General features: G+C 55.1%; 1 protein-coding gene across 9 annotated transcripts in view; it reads right to left on the reverse strand.

The window, feature by feature from the left end:
- Positions 1–18,573, reverse strand: part of RBPMS (RNA binding protein, mRNA processing factor) — a 167,445-nt gene that overhangs the window by 17,045 nt on the left and 131,827 nt on the right. For 4 of the 9 annotated variants that reach the window (XM_036011658.1, XM_028527036.2, XM_036011654.1 and 1 more), the window contains 2 exons: positions 12,645–12,775; positions 9,674–9,905 (listed from right to left, as the gene is read on the reverse strand). In XM_036011658.1, coding sequence (XP_035867551.1) covers positions 9,774–9,905; positions 12,645–12,775 — 263 coding nt within the window. In that variant the 3' untranslated portion in view covers positions 9,674–9,773. Of the gene's footprint in view, positions 1–444; positions 515–1,981; positions 2,114–9,673; positions 9,906–10,170; positions 12,776–18,573 lie in introns of those variants that run through there. The other 5 variants (XR_004899959.1, XM_036011655.1, XM_036011653.1 and 2 more) reach the window with 4 other exon arrangements.

Consider the following 18,573-nt stretch of genomic DNA (forward strand, 5'->3'; position numbering starts at 1 on the left):
TTCTTCTCTCGGCCCCGGGAAATTTTACGCCTATTACCGAAAGCTGTATGTAATATGCATACATACGTGCATGCCGGGAAGTTAATTCCGGTAAACTCCAAGGCTCCCGTAACAAACCCCTGTGTAAAGTAAGACGACCTGTGCCTGGAACTCAGGAAGGCTCTGGTTGGTGCTGGGAGCAGGGCCACCACACCGCCGCAAGGCATCCCCAACGCCTGTCCTGACACCCACACTGACCGCTGATTGATAGGGTGGGAAGGCCAGGATCCAGTTTTTGACGTTAGGGGAGCATCCCGCCCTTCTGGCTCAGTCCCAGGTGAAAATCTCGGCGAGGGCAGGGCGGAGGGTGTGGGTGCCAAGGGGGGACAGAGCTGCCTGCTGACTGACGGCCTGCTCCTGTGCCCCAGGCACGTGCCACAGCTGTCCCTGACGCCCAGTACTCACGTAGTATTCAGCAGAACTGACGGGACTTCCAGCCCTGAGAGGTGGCCTCGGACGGAGGGAGCCAGCGCATCTGCAAAGAGACGTGGGGAGAAGGCTGTGAACCAGGGCTCCCAGCTCGTGTTCTCACTCCCCGAAGTCGGTCCTGCTGGGCAGCCAGTTCTCTGGGGTTGGCACCACCTCCAGACGCCCTCCACACCCTGCGAGAACTGAGGCCACGCCGTCAGGAGAACACCCGCCTCCAGGAGCCCTGGTGGCCTTCCATTTCCGAATCAGCAGTGTGGCTCGGCTGAAGTCCAGCCCAGAGCCCCCCTTTCGGCACTCAGTCCCAGCTAGGTTGGAGGGCAGGCTGCCCAGTGGTTTCCTAAGCAGCATGTGGAGACGTGGATCTGCTCTGATGAGGAAGGGGCAGGTTGTGCCACCAGCCGAGCCAGGACCAGGTTCTTTTCCTGTTCTTTAAGGCGAAGGGTTTGCCTTCTCGGCACCGTGTGGTGTCCGGTGCCCTGTGCCTGCTGCTCACGGCTTAGCGGGACCCGCAGCCCCACCTCTTCCACTGGGCTTCCAGAGAAGGCGGCCAGCCCCAAACACAAATGGTCTGAGGGATGCTCTGTCCACTGGGCAGAAGGACAACTCTACTTCAGCAGCTTAATAAAATGTATTTTGCAGCAAAACCCCTTCTTCACCAACAGATGAGGCATCGCTCTGGTGGAAATGGAGGTGCAGGGGCCCGATGTCTGCAAGGCAACTCTGCAGATCCCAGCGGCTCCTGCCTCATCGTCTGGATCTTACAGGGGTGGGGTAGGGCTGAGCTATGTCCTGTTATCCCAAAGGATAACTCCCTACAAGTCACAGGGCCCAGTGGGCTCAGGGTCACTAGCTCTACTGATCTGATTCCTAAGTAGGCTAAGAAAGGAACCTAGGAAAGCCCACAATAGTATCCCCGGCCTTTTGCCTGCTCCCCACAAAGTTCTCGGAACACCCCCCACGTGCCTCCCACCCCCAGAGTGGTCATTTCCTCTCACGCTGCCCGTGTAGGGCGTAGGGCTACCCTCGGGACTCTCTCCCCACCTGGGGTGAGGTGCCCAGTCTCCCCTCTCAGGAAACATACCTCACAGGGGCACGGATGCATTTTGGGTGTCTGCCTACACCAGGTCCACCTCAGGGAACCCCCTGGGCCAGGGTGTGTTCGAGGCCCTCTGAGGGACCACACCAGATTGGGTTACCGGCTCAAGGGGCCCCCAGATTGTCAGAGGGCAGAACTGTGTTCCTCAAGAGCCACCAGCAGGCACTGAAGCTCATTTAAGGCAAGGCCAGAGCTGTTTCAACACACCCACAATTAAAGAGACACGGGACTGGAAGCTTTTCAAGCAGGTCGGCTAAAAAACACGTTGCCCTGGGAATTTAGGGACATATGCAGGGCACAGGAGAGAAACAAAGAGGGGAAATGTGGGAGGCAGAAGGACCAGAGGGCAAATGTGGGAGGAGAGGACAGGGGAGGGGGGCGAGGGAGACAGACACAAAGAAAAAAACACGTACCTACCCATGGTTATAGCTCTGTGCATCTGAGTCCACTTGCTCACTAAGCAAAGGGCAGAGCTGGAGCTGCCTTCCCGAGACAGGTGGGGGAGGGGAGGGCGGAGCACAGCCCTGTGGCAGGTGGAGGGCTGGGGACCTAAACACAGTGGGGGGGGGGGGGGGGCTGTGTGCACCAGGGTTGGGGGCAGTGGTGGCGGCTGGTGCTGCCCGGGTGTGGGGCTGGAGCGCCCAGCCCATGATGCCAAGGCATGACGGTGTTCACAGAGGAGACATAGGAAGAGCCGCGGGGTGGATGGCAGGAGGCTCGTTTCAGTGCAGGTGACTGCGGGAAGGAAGCCCTCATCTCCCACGCACCCGCTCCAGCCTCTCGCGCTCCAGCCTCTTCCACCCACACAGCCCTCGCACTCTCAGTCACACTCGGGCCTGCAGCTCGTGGACCAGAGCGCCACTGTCCGCCTGGTCTAGAACCCCCGGGCCCTCCAGGACAACAAGCAGGCTGATTTGACCTGTGGGGTCCAGGAAAAGTTGTGCTCAGCTCAGCTGAGGTGAAGTCGGCCAGCTGGCTGAGCCCCAGGAAGAATGTGGAGGTGATGGAGTAAAGACAGGGCCTGAAATCCATCACTCTCGTGCCTCAAGGCCTGGAAACCACTGCCTGCGCCTATCAGGAGGGCAGACTCTTCTCCCTGCATTCCAGACACCCAAGGCTGCCTTTTCTTCCAGCTTCGAGGGTGCATCTGCACCCACCTTCCAGCAGAGGGCAGTGTCCCTAGGCCCAGCCAGAGCTTTTCATCAGCATTTCACACAGAGGAGCGGAGCAGCAGGGCTCCTAGGGCAAAAGGGGCTCAGGCAGCTAGCCCAGGTGCACACACCGATCTGTGCTTGCTACTCACTGCTGCCCTCTGGGGGAAAGCAGAAGATTTAACCCTCCACCCACTTGGGCTGCCTGTTCTGCTGTGGTTGTGGCCACAGGTGGGCACTCCCACCTGTTGTGCAGGGGCTGCTTTAGGGGTGTCAGCAGCACTGGAGAAACCCCCACTTCTCTGACTCCGGCTCTGCGGACAGTTCAGTAGGGATCAGTCTATGTGCCTGACCTTCCAGGTAAGGCCATGACCCATCTTCAGGAAAATGCACGTGCACTCACACTCGTACAAACTCACACTCACAATCCTGCGTGTGATTCGAGGGGCGTCTGAAGTCCCTGAAAGAACCTCTAACACAGCATCTATAACCCAAACACTGACTATTTCCTCTGCACCAGAGACCGCTAAGCACCCTGCAAGTATTGTGACACACTTCAGGGAATAAGGAACACGAAGGCCCTGGGACACTTCTCCACTGGAACTTAATGACAGTGACAGCTATTCCTGCCCCAACCCTGCAGCCGCACTGCCTGTGACTCCACCACCGTACTTCAGAAACAGTCCAAGCGGACCCACCGAGGCCTCCAACTCCGCAGCGTGGGGAGTTGGAAAAGCAAAAGCAAAAATAAAGTGGAATGCTAGGAAAATTAGTAACCACCCATAAAAAATTTCCACGAGGAAACTAATGGAGGCCCAGAGGATTAAAATGCAGACTTGACTTCCCCACAATGCTGCCAAGGTCAGGAGGACCCTGCCTGGTGACAGCAGCCTGCGTCCTGGAGCACCACGCGTGGGACTCGCAGCGGAATTGCCTGCGCTGTGCTACCTACCCCCCTTCAAGCCACAGACCCCCACCGACGCCTTGCCTTTAGAAAGAATCACAAGACATCCTTACCAGGTGCCTGGCTCAATTGTGGGAGCTACTAGTAATTGCACCCCTGGGTTTAGCCACTTTCTTCCCTGTGGAGTAAAGGGGTAAGTCTAGACCTCTGGTTCTTGGGGTGCGGCACCCAGACCTTCAGCACCTGCATTTAACAAGCTCCCTCCCCACTCCCAGGAAACGATGCTGCACGTGCTGCAGCCTGGGAGACGCTGTCCTCACATACACGCTGTCCTCACATACGCGTTCCAAGAGCGTGGCCAGGAGGCGGCTGGGGGAGACGCCCACAGCCTAACAGATCTGGGAGGGGCACAGTCTCCCCCCCAGCAGATCTGCATGCACACTGCTCGTTTTAAGGCTGAGAAGTTCCACGATAAAGAAACCTGTCTGACTTGATTGGACCCTGGATTCTCCAAGTTTATCGGACCATGGAATCTTTTCGTTATGTAACAGCTAATAAAAATCATGGGTGTTGAGAAACGTTCGTCTGGAAGGCCCCACCTAGTGGTGACGTTTGCCGGATGTCACCACTAGATTGGGACACCACTTGGAGCTGGAAGACCACCGCCCAGCCGGTGCCCTGGACACCTAGTCCAGAGGAGCAGCGAAGGCTGGCCTCCCGTTCCGCACGCAGCTGCTGCACCACAGCGCGGGCTTCCCCAGCACCACCCCCGGAGCCCGGCTCCCCCTGCTTTTCAAGGCACGGACATTCTCGGGCAGGTTTCTACCCCTGTCCCTGAGAGGTGTCCCGGAGTGTCCTGCCGGGGCTTCCCCAACAGCTGGCACTCACACACAATCACAGCGAACTCTGGCCCGCCCACTCCAGTGCCAAGGACCGGAGCTCTGGAGCAGTGTCACCCAGCAAAGCCCGCCAGGTCCCACAGCAAACTCTGCTGAAGGCTGCCCTGCCCGGCCCGGCCAAGGAGGAGGCTGCCCGGCCAGGCGCACCCACGCCTCATCCGCAAAGTCCACACTCACCAAGTAGACTGATGTTCATGCTGCAATAAAGATCAACCTCTCTAAGTCACTAATTACAGGGTTCTTTTCAATAGTAACTCTCCCCATTTCTCAAAAAGCATTCGCCAAAACAGGAAAACACTTTTCAGGAATTTTGTTTCAAGAAATAAGGCTCACTAGCGACCACCCTGTAAGGGAACACCCACCCCATACCCTTCCTTCAACAAGCTGCCACTGTCCAGGCAACATGTCAAGACTCGTGCGAACTGGCAGAGAAGTTCAGGCTGCCACCCCATCTGACTGAGCCGCTGGGGCAGGAGGCCCGGCAGGAGAAGGCCACGCTGCAGCTGAGCCTGAGCTCCCACCACCTTCCCGGTCCGACTGGGCGTTGCCAAGGACTGTGCCGGGCAGGAACCACATCTGCACCCCAAACATGAGGTCCTGGGCCTGGGCACGCCTCCTGCTAACACCAGCCAAGGCTGGGCCTAACAAACCTAAGTCTTCGGGGACAGTTCTCTCTGGGGTGTGCAGACTCCCTCCCTGACTGTCCTGAGCACAGGCCAGGCCCTCGCTGCCAGGGAGGCGTGTAACGCTCTGTGTCAGGCCAAGTCCATGGTGGCTGCCTGTCATCCATATTTAATTGTGTCAGTCTGTTAATTTTTAACTGTGTTTGCCAGTGAGGGCCATTAGAGGTCCCAGGAGCCAAGCTCAGTGAAGCGAGAAGAACTTCGTGGCGGAGTGGATGAGGCTCAGAGTCGGAGTGCCCCACTTTCCCGCCCTGGCACGGAGCGCTGGCCGCCCCACCAGCAGCACGAACCCTGAATAAAACATGATCCCACTTGGGCCTGATGTTCCTTTCTGCCCCTGTCACAACCGGTTTTCTTCAAGGAGTTCACTTTCTACTTATGAAGGTTACATTTTGTAATTCCAAAGTTTCTTTGTAGCCTTGGTTTCGTCTGCCAAGCAGTTAGAACTCACATACGTTCGGCGGTGTCTGGGCGCCTACTCAGGTGAGCGGAGGCCTGAGGCCCCGGGGGACGGCCACCTGCCCGGCCGGGGCCTCACCTGCGCACACACCACGGTCACCAGCCTGCCCTGGCCCCAGCCGCCTGTCTGTTCTTTACAAGGCACGGAGCCTGGGCCCTCCCGTTCCTCTCGGGTCCCTGCGCCCTGGCTGCTCTTCGGCTACCCAGGGAAGGCGCGGGAGCCTCTGGGCCACGCCAGGTCAAGTTCCGACAAAAAGAAGGAATGGAAGGGCTCGTGTAATAATGACCAGACTGTGCCGGGCATTTTCCTCTTTCCCTCAATAAATAACCCCGTGAAGGAAGTTCATTCTTCCTTCTTATAGACGAGAAAACTGAAGCTCGGTGGGATGGAGAAAGCTTGCCCCTAACCCCAAAGTGTGCAGAGCGAGTAGGAAAGAATAGCCACCAGAGTGGAGCCTGTTTGAATTTAGAAGCCCGAGTCCCCATAACCTATCTTGCTGGGCAGAGGGGCTCACTGACAACACCTGCCCGTGACTCACGGGGACTCGGGGACGGGCTCCCCCTGCCAGCCAGGGCGGGGAACACAGACGAAGGGCCCAGGAAGCTCAGCCTCGCCAGGACAAAACGGAACCTGCTTCAGGAACCTGGAAAACAGCACACGACCCAGGGGAGGCAACCCCGCTGCCCCTGCCTCAGGGTGCTGTCCTACGTGGGGGTCAGCGACCCTGGACAGGGCCACAGCACGGGGGACTGACCCAGGTTTTGGAGCAGGCACCACCACAAGGTGCCCAGTATATGCAAAAGTCTGGCCGCAGCAGCAGCAGCTCCAGCCAAAGGCACAACTGTCCCCCCGACATGGATGAACGACTGGAACGGCTTCCGGGAGTCCAGCGAGGCCAGGGCACGTGTTTCCGGCTCGCTTCCTCAGTAGGGGCTCCTCAGCTCTCGGAATGCAAGCAGCAGAGGGGAGGGACGGCCAGGAGGGAGAGGGGATGTGCCTGGCTGGCAGCAGGACCCCTGGGGTTCAGCCGCAGGCCCCGGAGAGCTACCTCCCAAGGCACAAGACGAGACTCCACCACCTGGAAGCGAGGCTGGTGGAATGCAAGCAGAACAAGCCAGAAGCCCAGGAACGGGCCGGTGACCTGGGTGCTTGCTCTGAGGCAGCCTCTCCGACAGAAAAGCGAGATAAGGCAGCAGTGGAAAGTTCAGGGAGAGTGGGTCTGAGAAAAGCAAACACATGAACCATTTGGTCTCTCTGGGATCCAGCTGTTTCCTGCTCTCGATCCACTTCCTGCCCGGCAGAAGTCTGCTGCTGGCAGGCGTGTCCAGCCTGGCCGTGGGCAGACTTCCCCTGGAGATGCGTCTGCCCAGCGCTGTCCCTGGGTGACACCGGCTGCTGTCACCGAGGGCTCCCTCACCTTGCTCCCTGCCCCTCATTCCTTCTTTCCGGCCTCACGCCCTCCTGTCTGCGGTGTCAGACAGACAGATGGCCCTGGTCTGCACGACCACAGCCTCGCGGGTGGCCAGTCCTAGGCTTCCTTCTCTTCACCGAAAATTCAAACGCTGCTTAAAAGGCTAATGGCAACTAAGCCCTTACTGTGTGCCAGGCACTCTTCTAAGAGTTTTACACGAGGGGCTATCAGTCCCACTTTACTGAAGTTCAGCGAGGTCCAGGAGCTTGTTCAGTGAAGGTCACATGGCACAGGTGGCAGAGCCGCGTCTGCCTAGCCGGCTCCATAACCCGCAGTTTCAACCCTGTGTCACCGCCAGGGACTCGGGTCTCCTGAAGGGCGCAGGCCAGGCCTCACGGAGCAGGCAGGGAACAGCCCGGGGAGGGGACCTGGGAAGGCAAGGGGCCCTGGGCCCCTCATAACCGGGAGACGCACGGCCTCGTGCTCACACTACCTGGCCTCCCTGACCCCCACTCTCCCATGGGGGTTAAGCCGCTCCTAGCCGACCAGCAAGCTGAACAAACCAGAAACGATGTTCTAACACACTCAGGAACACCAAGGCTGGCCTCTCCTCACCGCCTGACCTCCACTGATGCAGGTTCAGACACAACAGTAAACGCCAGAGGATTAACAGCTTCCTTTACATCTGAAAACAACGGAGAGCCTGGGGCTGAAGAGCCCCCCAGGGAGCTGAGGTAGGGGTGGCCTTTCAGAGCTGTGCTCTCCTGCAGTCCTGGCCCTGGCTGCGGGAAGGCGGCAAGCACACCTTTGGGAGAGCCAGGCCCCGAGGACAAGGACGGAGGGGTTAAGGGCTGATGCCATGACTCCTCCCTCACTTTGGGGGGCCGGCTGGATGGAGAGGTGCTGAGGCTGCCTCTCAAGGGTCCCAGAGGTGTTTTATTCACCGGTTGCCCCGCAGGGTCAGCCACCATTACAGCACCGGCTCTGCCTTCTGCTCCGGAGGGGGTTGCTGAACCAGAAAAGTCCTTCTGGGAGTCCCAGCTGGTGCCCGGGCCAGGGCCCGGCTGCCACTGCACTGGGGTGTGGGCTCGCGAGAGTCCACTCTCAGGGCTCCAGACCCTCCTTTCTCACGGTCTCTGTACTTGACTGACACCCCACCCCACAACAGACATGCTTGTGTCTTCCTCCCCTCAGTACTCTCCACAGTGACAGAGAAGATCATCAAAAATTTGGGGGGGAAAAAAATTTTACAATGCAGTTCTCGGAGGTCTGGACCGTGCTGCTCAGTGAGTGCCGAGACATGGGGGCCGAGACATGGGGGCCGAGGCGGGCCGAGCCCCACCGCCAGGCCGTCCAGACTCAGGCCCAGGCCCCTCTCTCCCCCGTGGTCTTTCCTCTCTACTTGTTCTGTCTTTTCCCATGGCCTGTTTATGCACTTATTTTGGATTTAACCTTTAAATTTTTCCAGTGTGTCATAAGGGATCTCCCAAGGGGCATGGCTTGCCCCCGGGAAGTCTGTGTTATGATTTGACAACCTTTTGTTCACATGCAGGTGATGTGTCCAAGTCCAAGTCCAAGCCCAAGCCCACCGAGCAGCCCTGCGGGAGGACGCCTCTGGCGAGGGGGCAGCCAGGACTTGCTCTTCAGTCCCACTTACCTGCACACGTCCGAGCCCAAGAACAGGACCCTGGTCAGGGGGGTCAGGGGGATCAAGGGCACGAGGCGTTCTGTTTCTAGAATGTCGTGAGGCCCGTGCTTTATGAACTGTCCCTCTGCCCCAACAGCAACGAGGCTGACGGCAAAAATGAACGCAGACTTAAAAAGCCCAGATGTGCGACTAGGAGGTGACAGGAACAGCTGGGTGTCCTCTTCAGAGTATCGTGTTCTGAAAGGCCACGGAGGAGAACTTCCTCTCCTGTTCGCAGGGACTTACATAATGTAGCTAATAAATTTCAAATACCGATGACCTTGAAAATAAACAGGATGGTCGTGTCTAAAAATATTAATGATCTTCTTAGAAATCAAATGTTTCCTGTACCGAGCAGTTTTTCATCTCAATAAAAATCAGGCAGATTTGGGGCTTACAGTCCTACCACCGTATATCCAGTAATTCTTTTTAAAAAATGGAATTTGGTATCACATCAGTGTCTTCACCTTGGAGACGGAGACACAAGGCTGCCGCCCGAAGGCGGGGCAGAGCTAGGTAAGTGATGTGACTCCTGTTCCACGAGTTTCTGTCTCCTCGTTCCTCTTCTTCTCGAAAGGGTGGATAACCGGAAAACACACAGTTTGCTTCAAACGGGCCTCCACCAGCTAGACACACCGTCCCGCTGCAGCGAGGTCTCCTGGTGGGTGCGACCCACGGGTGCCAGAACGAGACCCTTCCAGTGCGCAGCTCGGGGCGGTCTGGGAGCCCAAGAAGACAGGAGCGTGGGCAGGGGCCCCAGCCCGCCGTCTCCCGGGCGGTCCGAGTCCTCCCCCACAGGACGGGCGCTCGGCATCGCCGGGCCCACGCCCCCCACAGCCGCAGCCACAGCCAGAGACACCCCCAGCTCCAGCATCACGTCATCGTGAAAACAAAACGCTGCAGTCTCCTTGAGATCGTTTTTGCTCTGATTAAAATTTTTATTGAATTCTCTCAAATGTTATCAAGAAATAGTTTTGGCAAAAGGAGCGGGGCGGAAATAGCTAACAAACGAATTCAGCCTGGGAGCTCCCTCTGCTGGTCTGCAGTAGGTGGATACGTTACAAACATATTCCCAGAGACAAATCTAATTTGCTGGAGGAGTGGACAAAAGACAGGTGTGTTGGGCTTTGCCTCAGGACAGAAACACTAGAAGAAAAAAAAAATCCATGTCTCAAAATAGAGCACAACATTGCTGAGAAAAGCAAAATAATTTAAAAGCTTCTCCAAAGATATCTAGTAAGATCTCCAAGACAAGATGGGATTCTCGACTACGGGGACGGGGGTGCTCCGTGGGGTCGCCCCCCTGCTCTCCCTCCAGGCCAGGACAACTCTCCCAGGCCCCTTGGTGAAGGTTAAGTTCTCGTTCCCTTGTCTTTGCCTCCAGGTCTCTTCTCACAGGCTTCTCATCTCCTTAGAGGAGAATGGTCCAAGGAGTCACTGGAGTGAGGCCTTTTCAAAATCCCATCACAGAACGAACAGGTCTTTGGAGAGCCAGCACCGAGGCGGGGAAAGGCCGAGGCCCGAGAGTCAGGGGACCTGGCTCTGCTCGGGGCAGAGCCACCTGCCACTCCGGGTGACTCTGCATCTTCTCCGGCCTGTTTCCTCATCTGTAAAGTGGGTCAGACCAGCTGATTGGTAAAGCCTCTGCCAATTCATTCTATGATGCTCGTATTGGACAAGGAAATTTACATAAGCATGTTCGTTCACGGGTCTGTAAGATACAGAACCCAAGCTTGCACTGGGCAAGACCAGAAGCAAGAAGTGGGGTTGAGTGCAAGGGCCTCACCGGGATCAGAGGAGAGTCCCACCGGCTCTCAGACCGGGGTGGCACAGCCAAGGGGCTTCCAGGCTGGGAAAGCCTCCACATCAAGTGGGAGCTCCCAGGGGAAGGTGCCACCCCAGGCAACACGTCCCATGAAGTGCCATGGCCGAGTCCACCTAGTCTGGGCACTGTCTCTCCCTGCCTTTCCCACAACAGCGTGGGCTTCCTAACCTCTAAGGACTCTTCAGCTCCTTTTCTCGCCACATCCCTAGATGCCACTTTTGGTTTCATCCATTATGTGACAGAAGTAAGGGCAGACTACCCAGGTACCCAGGTGTTATGGCCAAAAGCCGCTATTCCCAGTCCTTCCTGGCCACTATCAAATCTTGCTTTTCCAGGGCAACGGTGAAAGGCTTTGTGCTGACTACCCAGAGCCATGGACATTCAAGAGCCTGTGAACTTGGCTCTTTCCTGGTGTTTAACACTTGCCTGAACTGTCAACTGATCCAGGTCCAGACCATCTAGCAAGAGGAAGAGGAGGGAGAGGAGGAGACATGGCCCCGGGTGGCAGGGGTAGGGCGCTTGGGACACAAAGAGGGGGAGGCTCTTTGAGCTGTTCCACGTCACCTACAACGTCACCTCTGAGCCCGCTCTGAGCAGGCGGGTGGCAGAAGGTATCCACAGGTTGATCCCTTCTCCCTGTACCTGCCATTTCCAGGGTGACCAGGCACTGACATGGACAAAAGGCAGAGACAGCAGGGGACGGAGAAGCAAAAAAAGAAGAAAAAAAAGAAAAAACACAGCTAATCTATTGTCGGAAAGGGTAATTAGTCTTGGAGTCATCCTGCTCCTATTTTCTATACCAAGCACCACCCACATTTTCCTCCACTACTCACACTGCGTGCTGCCCCTCACCCCCCCCCACACAGAGGGAATCACTTGGGACCCGGCACCAAGGCTGTTCCTGTGCAGTCTGCCCACCCGGTGCCCGGGAAGCCAGGCCGTCAAATGCACGCATGAAGCACCGACAGCTCAGCGGAAAGAGAACAGAAGGATGGACAGCCCGTATCCCTGCTGGCCGCACGGCCGTGAGAGCCCTCACTGGGGCTGCTTGTAGGGTCTTACACAGTGCGGTGAGTTCACATCAAAGTTCTGCGTCAGAAGGAACAGTACTCTGGGAAGCTGTTTATTTCATCCAGCTTTGTAAATGAACATAAAGCAAAACAATCAAACAACCCCACCTGTCCAAGCCAACATTTTTTAAAAAACCAGGTTTTCTTGTTTTTAAAGGAGTTACACATGCAGTTAGACAAATGAAATCTTTACTCTTTTTATCTGATTTGTTATTGATCACTTTGAATTGTAATATTGATTACTACTACTTGTACTAAAAGCAAAGCTTTTCTCTCCAAGGGGAGAGAAAGGGTTGGTAGGTAAGCAGTAATCGTTGTGAGAAAACAAGTTTATTTATTAAATTCAAGCTATTCTTAACTTAAAAACAAACAAACAAACAAACAAACCAAAAAACAGCTGGTCAGAACAAAGGTCTCTACCTTGACCTATAATTACATTCTAGACACTACATGGGACCTCCTTTTCTTCAGGGTTTCCAGAAAATAAAAAAAAGGACCCTTGATCTCTTAGGTAACATGTGCTCCCAACTTTCCCCTTTGGCCACTAGACCTCAGAGAACACAAGCCAAACCTCTCCACACGCAGAAACACACAGACACACGGCTCCTGCAGCCAGTGTACGCGCCCCTCTGCAGCCCCTCCACACAACAAGGCACACACGCATCCCCGCTCCAGTGACACCCTCTCGCTGGCTGGGAGCTGGGGAGGTCCTCTGGGCCCAGGGTCTCGTGTGTGACATGAGGGTGAGGTCATTAAGGAAGAGCGAGGTGTCGTTTGGGGCAAACATCAGGCAGTGGGTGATAACATTGCTGTCAGATGATCCTCAGAAGTCCCGGAGGAGTGTCAGCTCGATTTAGAGGAGATCATTAATCTCCCGAGGGTGGATCTGTTAGCTGGATAGGTGTTAGTTGTATGGTGTGCTCTGGGGAACCAGGTTTGAAAGGACTGGTGGTGGAGTGAGTGAAGTCGTGGCCGATGGGTATAAATTACCTGGGCATGCAGTGAAGCGGGATAGGTGAAAGCAGGAGGAGGTAGAGCAGGCGCTAACTCCGCTGGGTACAGAGGGTACGGGGCCCACACTTCAGGGCTACTGGGGTAAAGTGCAGGCACTGTGAGCTCATCTGCAAGAAAAGAATAAGGGAAGAGTTAGTGGTTATCAAAACAGCTGGTTTCAAATCAGAACAAAACACCCGGTAACCCCGAGCCCCGATCAATGTCAGAAGTCAAATTACTCTCATTCTTTTAATAACCTGTTGGCTTTGGTCCCCAAACCTGAGCCAGTGGATGGGAAACACAGTGAGAGAGCAATACGCCTCTGCTGCTTGCCCGGCCTGGCTCTCCCCAGGACACTGGGATGTCTTTCCAGCTGGAGCCGGGGGCCCGCGGACAGCGGGGATTCCTGCATGGAACAGCAAGTGCGGTGGTCCTCACAGGGGAAGAGGCAGAACAAGCAGCAGCAGGAGGCATCTCACAAAAATATGTTGCAGAGCCTTTGGGAGAACAACAGCTTCCTGGCAGGACCCCAACAGACCAGAACTGGAGGACTTCTCTGCTTATCAGTGTAATTAATAGACAAATAAACTGTGATCGTCAAACATTTTGCATTTGGCGCTGAGAAGCAAGCACAGAACCAGACACTGTGCCTACATAGCATGTAAGTTGTTAAAAATTCAGAGAACGGAACTAAAAGGCCTTGAGTATCCTGATTAAAGTTAAGGCCAAAAAGATGCCAAGAGGAATGTTCACAGGTGCCGTTTACACTGGCTGTAATGTTCTAGGGAAAAGAACGGAGTCACGTTGCCAACCGACTGGTCTAAATGTTCCTGGTGCAGCTCCAACTCCATTCGGGTCGCGCTGCAGCCTGCCAAGTCGAAGGGAAGTGTCTGGGCCTCACAAAGCACCAGGAAGCGAACCAGGGAAGTGACAGCAAACACGAGGGAGCATCCCGGCAGAGGCTAAAATAACACCAGTCAACAGTCAGGAATCTGAGTGCTGTGAGGCATCTCCACACGCGCTTTTATCACCTGTCAAAATCTGAACTCAAGTAGGTCAAGGATGCTCCCCAGCACGCTGAGGGAGTCAGGAGAAGGTGACTCGATAAAGCCATTAGTGACTTTCCAGAAGTCTGCGGTGCGTGTGAGCCAAGGAGGAGAGAGTCACTTCCCTCCTTCCACTGTCTAAGATGCCACCCCGCCCACCACAGGCCTCCCTCATGCTTGCTGCCCCCCCCTACCCCAGTCTGGCTCTGGGCAGGGCCTGCAGCATGGGAAGGGGGCAAGACACAGAAAACTGCTTTGCTGAGCGTGAAGTGGAGCCTCTGGGGGCCCTGGGTGGGCAAGGGTTTCCAGAGCCAGCCGGCAAGGCAAGGACGATGGAGTCAAGAGCCAGCTGGTGACCACCCTTTCAGAGGGCAGCCTGGGGATCCCGACAGCGCGCTGTGATGTGCTGTGCTGGCTGGCCGCGTCCCCAACGCCTCTCCCTGACGCCCGCAACAAGGCGGTTAAGACGACGTTAAGACGACTCCTCGGGACTTGGTGCTGGGAGCACACACTGCTTGTGTGTCTTGGCTGGAGAGCCCAGGCCAAAAGCGGGAACGGACAGTTCCTCCTGGGGAAGGGGAACAGAACAGCAGCATCATAAGCCCCTTGACGACGACCAGGTGTACACCACCACTGCAGGGCGCAGGAGTGTGTGAGGAAACCCCTCGCAGGGGCTGCGAGAACGCTCACCGACTGCCATTCCCTGTCACTGCGAGACCACGAGATTCCCTCCGGGCAGGTCCTGTGGGAGCCCAGCTCATGGAAACCGAGTGCTGCCAGAACCAGTGCCTCGGACCGAAACGGCCGTTCTCAGGAATGACATGCTATTATTGCTGCTGTTACTTAAGCCACCATGCTATTTTAAGACATTCTGAGCCTTTTCAAAAAGTCAAGAGAGTCCCAAGACCCAGCACACGCAGGTTCGCAGCTGCCACGCTCACCCGGCCCCACTGTGACGGCAGAGGCCCAGCCCCCACGGAGGGCCAAGGTCCTCATCCACTGCCCGGCGGCAACCCGCCCCGTGGGGCCTTTGACCTGATCAATGCAGGATTCTCCAGAAAAGTTTTAAGACTGAAGTGCCCTTTAAGATACCTGATCCTAGAGAGAGAGATAAATAATGGAGATGTGGTGGAGTCTGCATTTCAGGCTCAGCCTAATGAATGTAATTTGTGATTTCCAGACATTTCCACGGTTTCACCTTAAAACTTTACTTCCCATTGGGTCTATACCGATGCTCAGAGACAATTCACTGGATAACATTTGCACAAAACCTAGCCCGGCAGAATGGGGGCTTTGCTTCCACATCCCCTAAACCAGGGGTGTCAAACTCGTTTTCACCAGGGGCCACATCAGCCTCACAGCCGCCTTCAAAGGGCCGAATGTAATTTCAGGACTGTGTAAATGTAACTGCTCCTTAACAGTTAAGCAAGAACTCAGCTACCACCGGGTAGAAATGAGGTGCTGGGCCACGGGCCTTGTGTTTGCCACCCGTGCCCTACACCTGAAGCTGCTGAGTAACGAATGGTATCGTCAAGTCGTGAAGCAGACCCTGAGAGATTAGGCTGAACCTGTACTTGGTAAATCCCGTGCCTGCCTCATCACACCTCCCCTCTCCTCCTGTGAAGGAGTCAGAAGGAGTTACTGTAAATGTTGAGAGACATGCAGCACACCGTGGGTCGGTCGGTCAAAATCAGTCAACGGAGACGTTCTGCGCCAGTGAGTTCGGGAGATGGGTGCAGTGAGGTGCTGTCTAGTGCATTCTCAAGGACCCGGGGCTTACGCAAGTCTGCACCCTGGGCCAGCTCTGAGGCTGGCTACGTAATGTGTAATAACACTTGCTGTACTGAATGGTACCCAATGGAAAGGTCTAAAACTTAAAGATATACTACTGTTTTCTTTGGTAAAGGAACTTAGGAAATACCCACAGGAACTAGATCTAAAATTTCCCAATCTCTGCAGCATTTGTGTCTCTCTTGCATGTGCGCACGCACGCGCACACACACACACACACACACACACAACAGGAGGCTCAAACCAGAGCAAATGGTACAGAGCAGTAATTCCAAAGTTAAAAATAAAAGCAGTGGAACCCTTCCTTTGAGCTAATTTCCCCCAGAAACTCCTTTCCATAAAAGTGTATCTATTTTGACTGACTTGGTGGTGGTGGTGGAGGAAGACGGAAGGACCTCACCCCATGTGACAGTCCCCAGGGCACACCCGGTCCCAGAGCACGCAGTCTGAAAACTGCTTTGACAGCTGCTCTCACCCAGGGACCCGTTTTTAAGTAAGCTCCTCTTCAAAATCTCTGAGGCCAGACCCCCTGCCTGCAGCCCCAGAAAGCTGTCTGAGAGAGGGCGGGCGGGCGGGCCGTGCGTGGCAGCCAGGGCAAGGGAAGGAGCAAAGACCACAAAAGGCCTGGGGTGGCACAAACAGGCTCTCCTGCCCGCCATGGACTTGAGAACTTTGGGGCCAATGGAGACCTCAAGTGAGCTTTCATGGCCTCACAAAACAAAGAAAAATCTGACCCAGGAAATAAATACAACAGGTAAAATAACAGAAAAAAGGCAAACAAACCATGTGGAGCTACTTCCTTCCTCTTCCTCGCTCCCAAACCATAACCAGCGCTTCCTACCCGCACTTCGGCACCACAGCACACTTCGCAAGACAGTCCGGACGACCAGCAGCCTCAGCCTCCCGGGGAGCCTGGAGGAGATGCAGCCTCCAGCTCGACCTGAGCCCCACTGAATCAGGAGTCCCGCCCTCTGAGTGAGTCTGAGGCATACTTTAGTTTAAGAACCACTGCTATGAGCTGTTTATCTTCTTAGTTTTCTTATTGTATCATTAGCTGCTTGAGCAAACTGTTCCACGTTTTGCTTTCAAAGAGCTTAATATAGTACCTGTTACCTGGACGTGCTGAATGAATGAAACACTGCAGGAGAGAAAATGCAAAGAAGAGCAATAATCCTGGGCTTGTTTTGTGAGAGGTCAGCTGGAGGGTTAGGTTAAAGCAGGCCCAGCCTGACACCCCTTGCTTGGCTCGGAGATGCTGAGCCATACAGGACAACGGGGCAGCCTGACAAGGTCGGGATCACACCTCCAGGAAAGCAGCCCTCCGGGACACCTACATTTCAGTATGAGGCCGAGCACTCCGAAAACCCACACTCTCCTTTGGTCAAAGAGAGCAGAAAGCTGAATGGGCTTTCTGCATCTGTACATTCCTGTAGGCTGCTAACGCGATCCTGAGCAACTTCCAACAGCCAGACACGGGCTTTCCACGGCACGGGCCGGGCGTGTGGGTGCCCACCTGGTGGAGCAGGCACTGCCGTCCTGCTCGACCTTCCGAGAATGGGGAGGCTGAGAAAGGAAGGGGAAGTTTGCTGCCGTGGGCTCACTGGAACGAAATGGACTTCAGGGAGGGGGTAAGATTCCCCCCGAGAAAGGAGGCTCTTTTCTTACCCACCTCACCCAGGGTGAGCCAGGACCCAGTCCAGACCTCCTGCGAGGCTTGGTCCTTCCTTTCCCATCGCACCAGGTCTCGCTACATCCTTGCTCCTTTCGCGCCTCTGAGGGTGACCCTGTTGAGGACTCGCAACATACAACTGGAGAGGCCTTTTCTTAGCATAAAAATATGCAACCGGGAGAGCTCGTGGATTCTGATGAATGAAAACTAGAAACCTCCCCAAATTCCACCCCCCCGATCCCTTTGAAAAGAAAGAAGCACAGTCTCTGATGAAGATTTAAACCCTAGGAACTGTGAAGATCATCTCGTCTGTGGTCTCACTTTACTTTTGTTTTTTTTTTTTAATGTATTTTTTTTAAAGATTTTATTTATTTTGAGAAAGAAGGTAGAGAAACATCGATGTGCAGAGAAACACTGAATGGTTGCCAACTTGGGATCTGGCCCTCAACCCAGGCATGTGCCCTGACTGGAAATTGAGCCGATGACCCTTTGGTTTGCAAGCCAGCGCTCAATCCACTGAGCCACACCAGCCAGGGCTATACATTTATTTTTAGAGAGAGGGGAAGGAAGGGAGAAATACAGGGAAAGAAATATCCATCAGTTAGTTGCCTCTCGTATGCGCACTGACCAAGGACTGAACTGGCAACCTTTTGCTTTGCGGAATGACACCCAACCAACTAAGCCACACGGGTCAGGGCTGCTATGTCCCTTTAGATGCGGAAACAAAGATGCAAAAGGTGAGGCCTTCAGTCTAAGATCACAACTGAAAACGGAGATAACGATGAATGACTCCTAGGAGCAACCAAGAGAGGCAGGGACAGGAAGAATCTGCAATGGCCTTCACCTGAGTCCAACTGAAAACACAAGGTCCAAGAACTTTAAATCAGCACTGTGTTTACTTTGCTACCGGCTACTTCTGTTTGGAAAGACTGCACAGTAATATTCTCATGTTCAGCATTTCTAAACTAAACACACTCCCTCCGACAGCCTGTCCTCCTTGGCTCCAGATTTCAATCCAAGATGCTACTCAGCTGCCCAGGCCAGAGACCTGGTGGTCTCCCGATTGTCCCGCACACTCAATCTTCCTCCAAGGTCGCAGTTAATCTATCTCACCATCCACTCTGATGTTCACCACCATTGGATTACCGACAGCCCTCCCAGTCCTCCGGGCCCTCACACGACGGCCAGGACAACCTCTAAAATACACAATTCGGTAATGTCACTCTCCCACTTAAAATCTGTGACTTCTTGCTCTCTGGACAGTGACTTAACTCCAGACTCCGTGGACTAGAAGGCCCCAAAGGATCTCGCCCGCCTCCATCTCCAACCCCAGCTCTCCCTCGAGGTCTAGGACCAGTCGCTTCCACTGCCTGACCACACGGGGTTTCCCCACTTCCAGGCCTCGTACACACACTCGTGC

This window comes from Phyllostomus discolor, chromosome 11, assembly GCF_004126475.2.
Source record: "Phyllostomus discolor isolate MPI-MPIP mPhyDis1 chromosome 11, mPhyDis1.pri.v3, whole genome shotgun sequence".
In the NCBI taxonomy this organism is placed as follows: Eukaryota; Metazoa; Chordata; class Mammalia; order Chiroptera; family Phyllostomidae; genus Phyllostomus; species Phyllostomus discolor.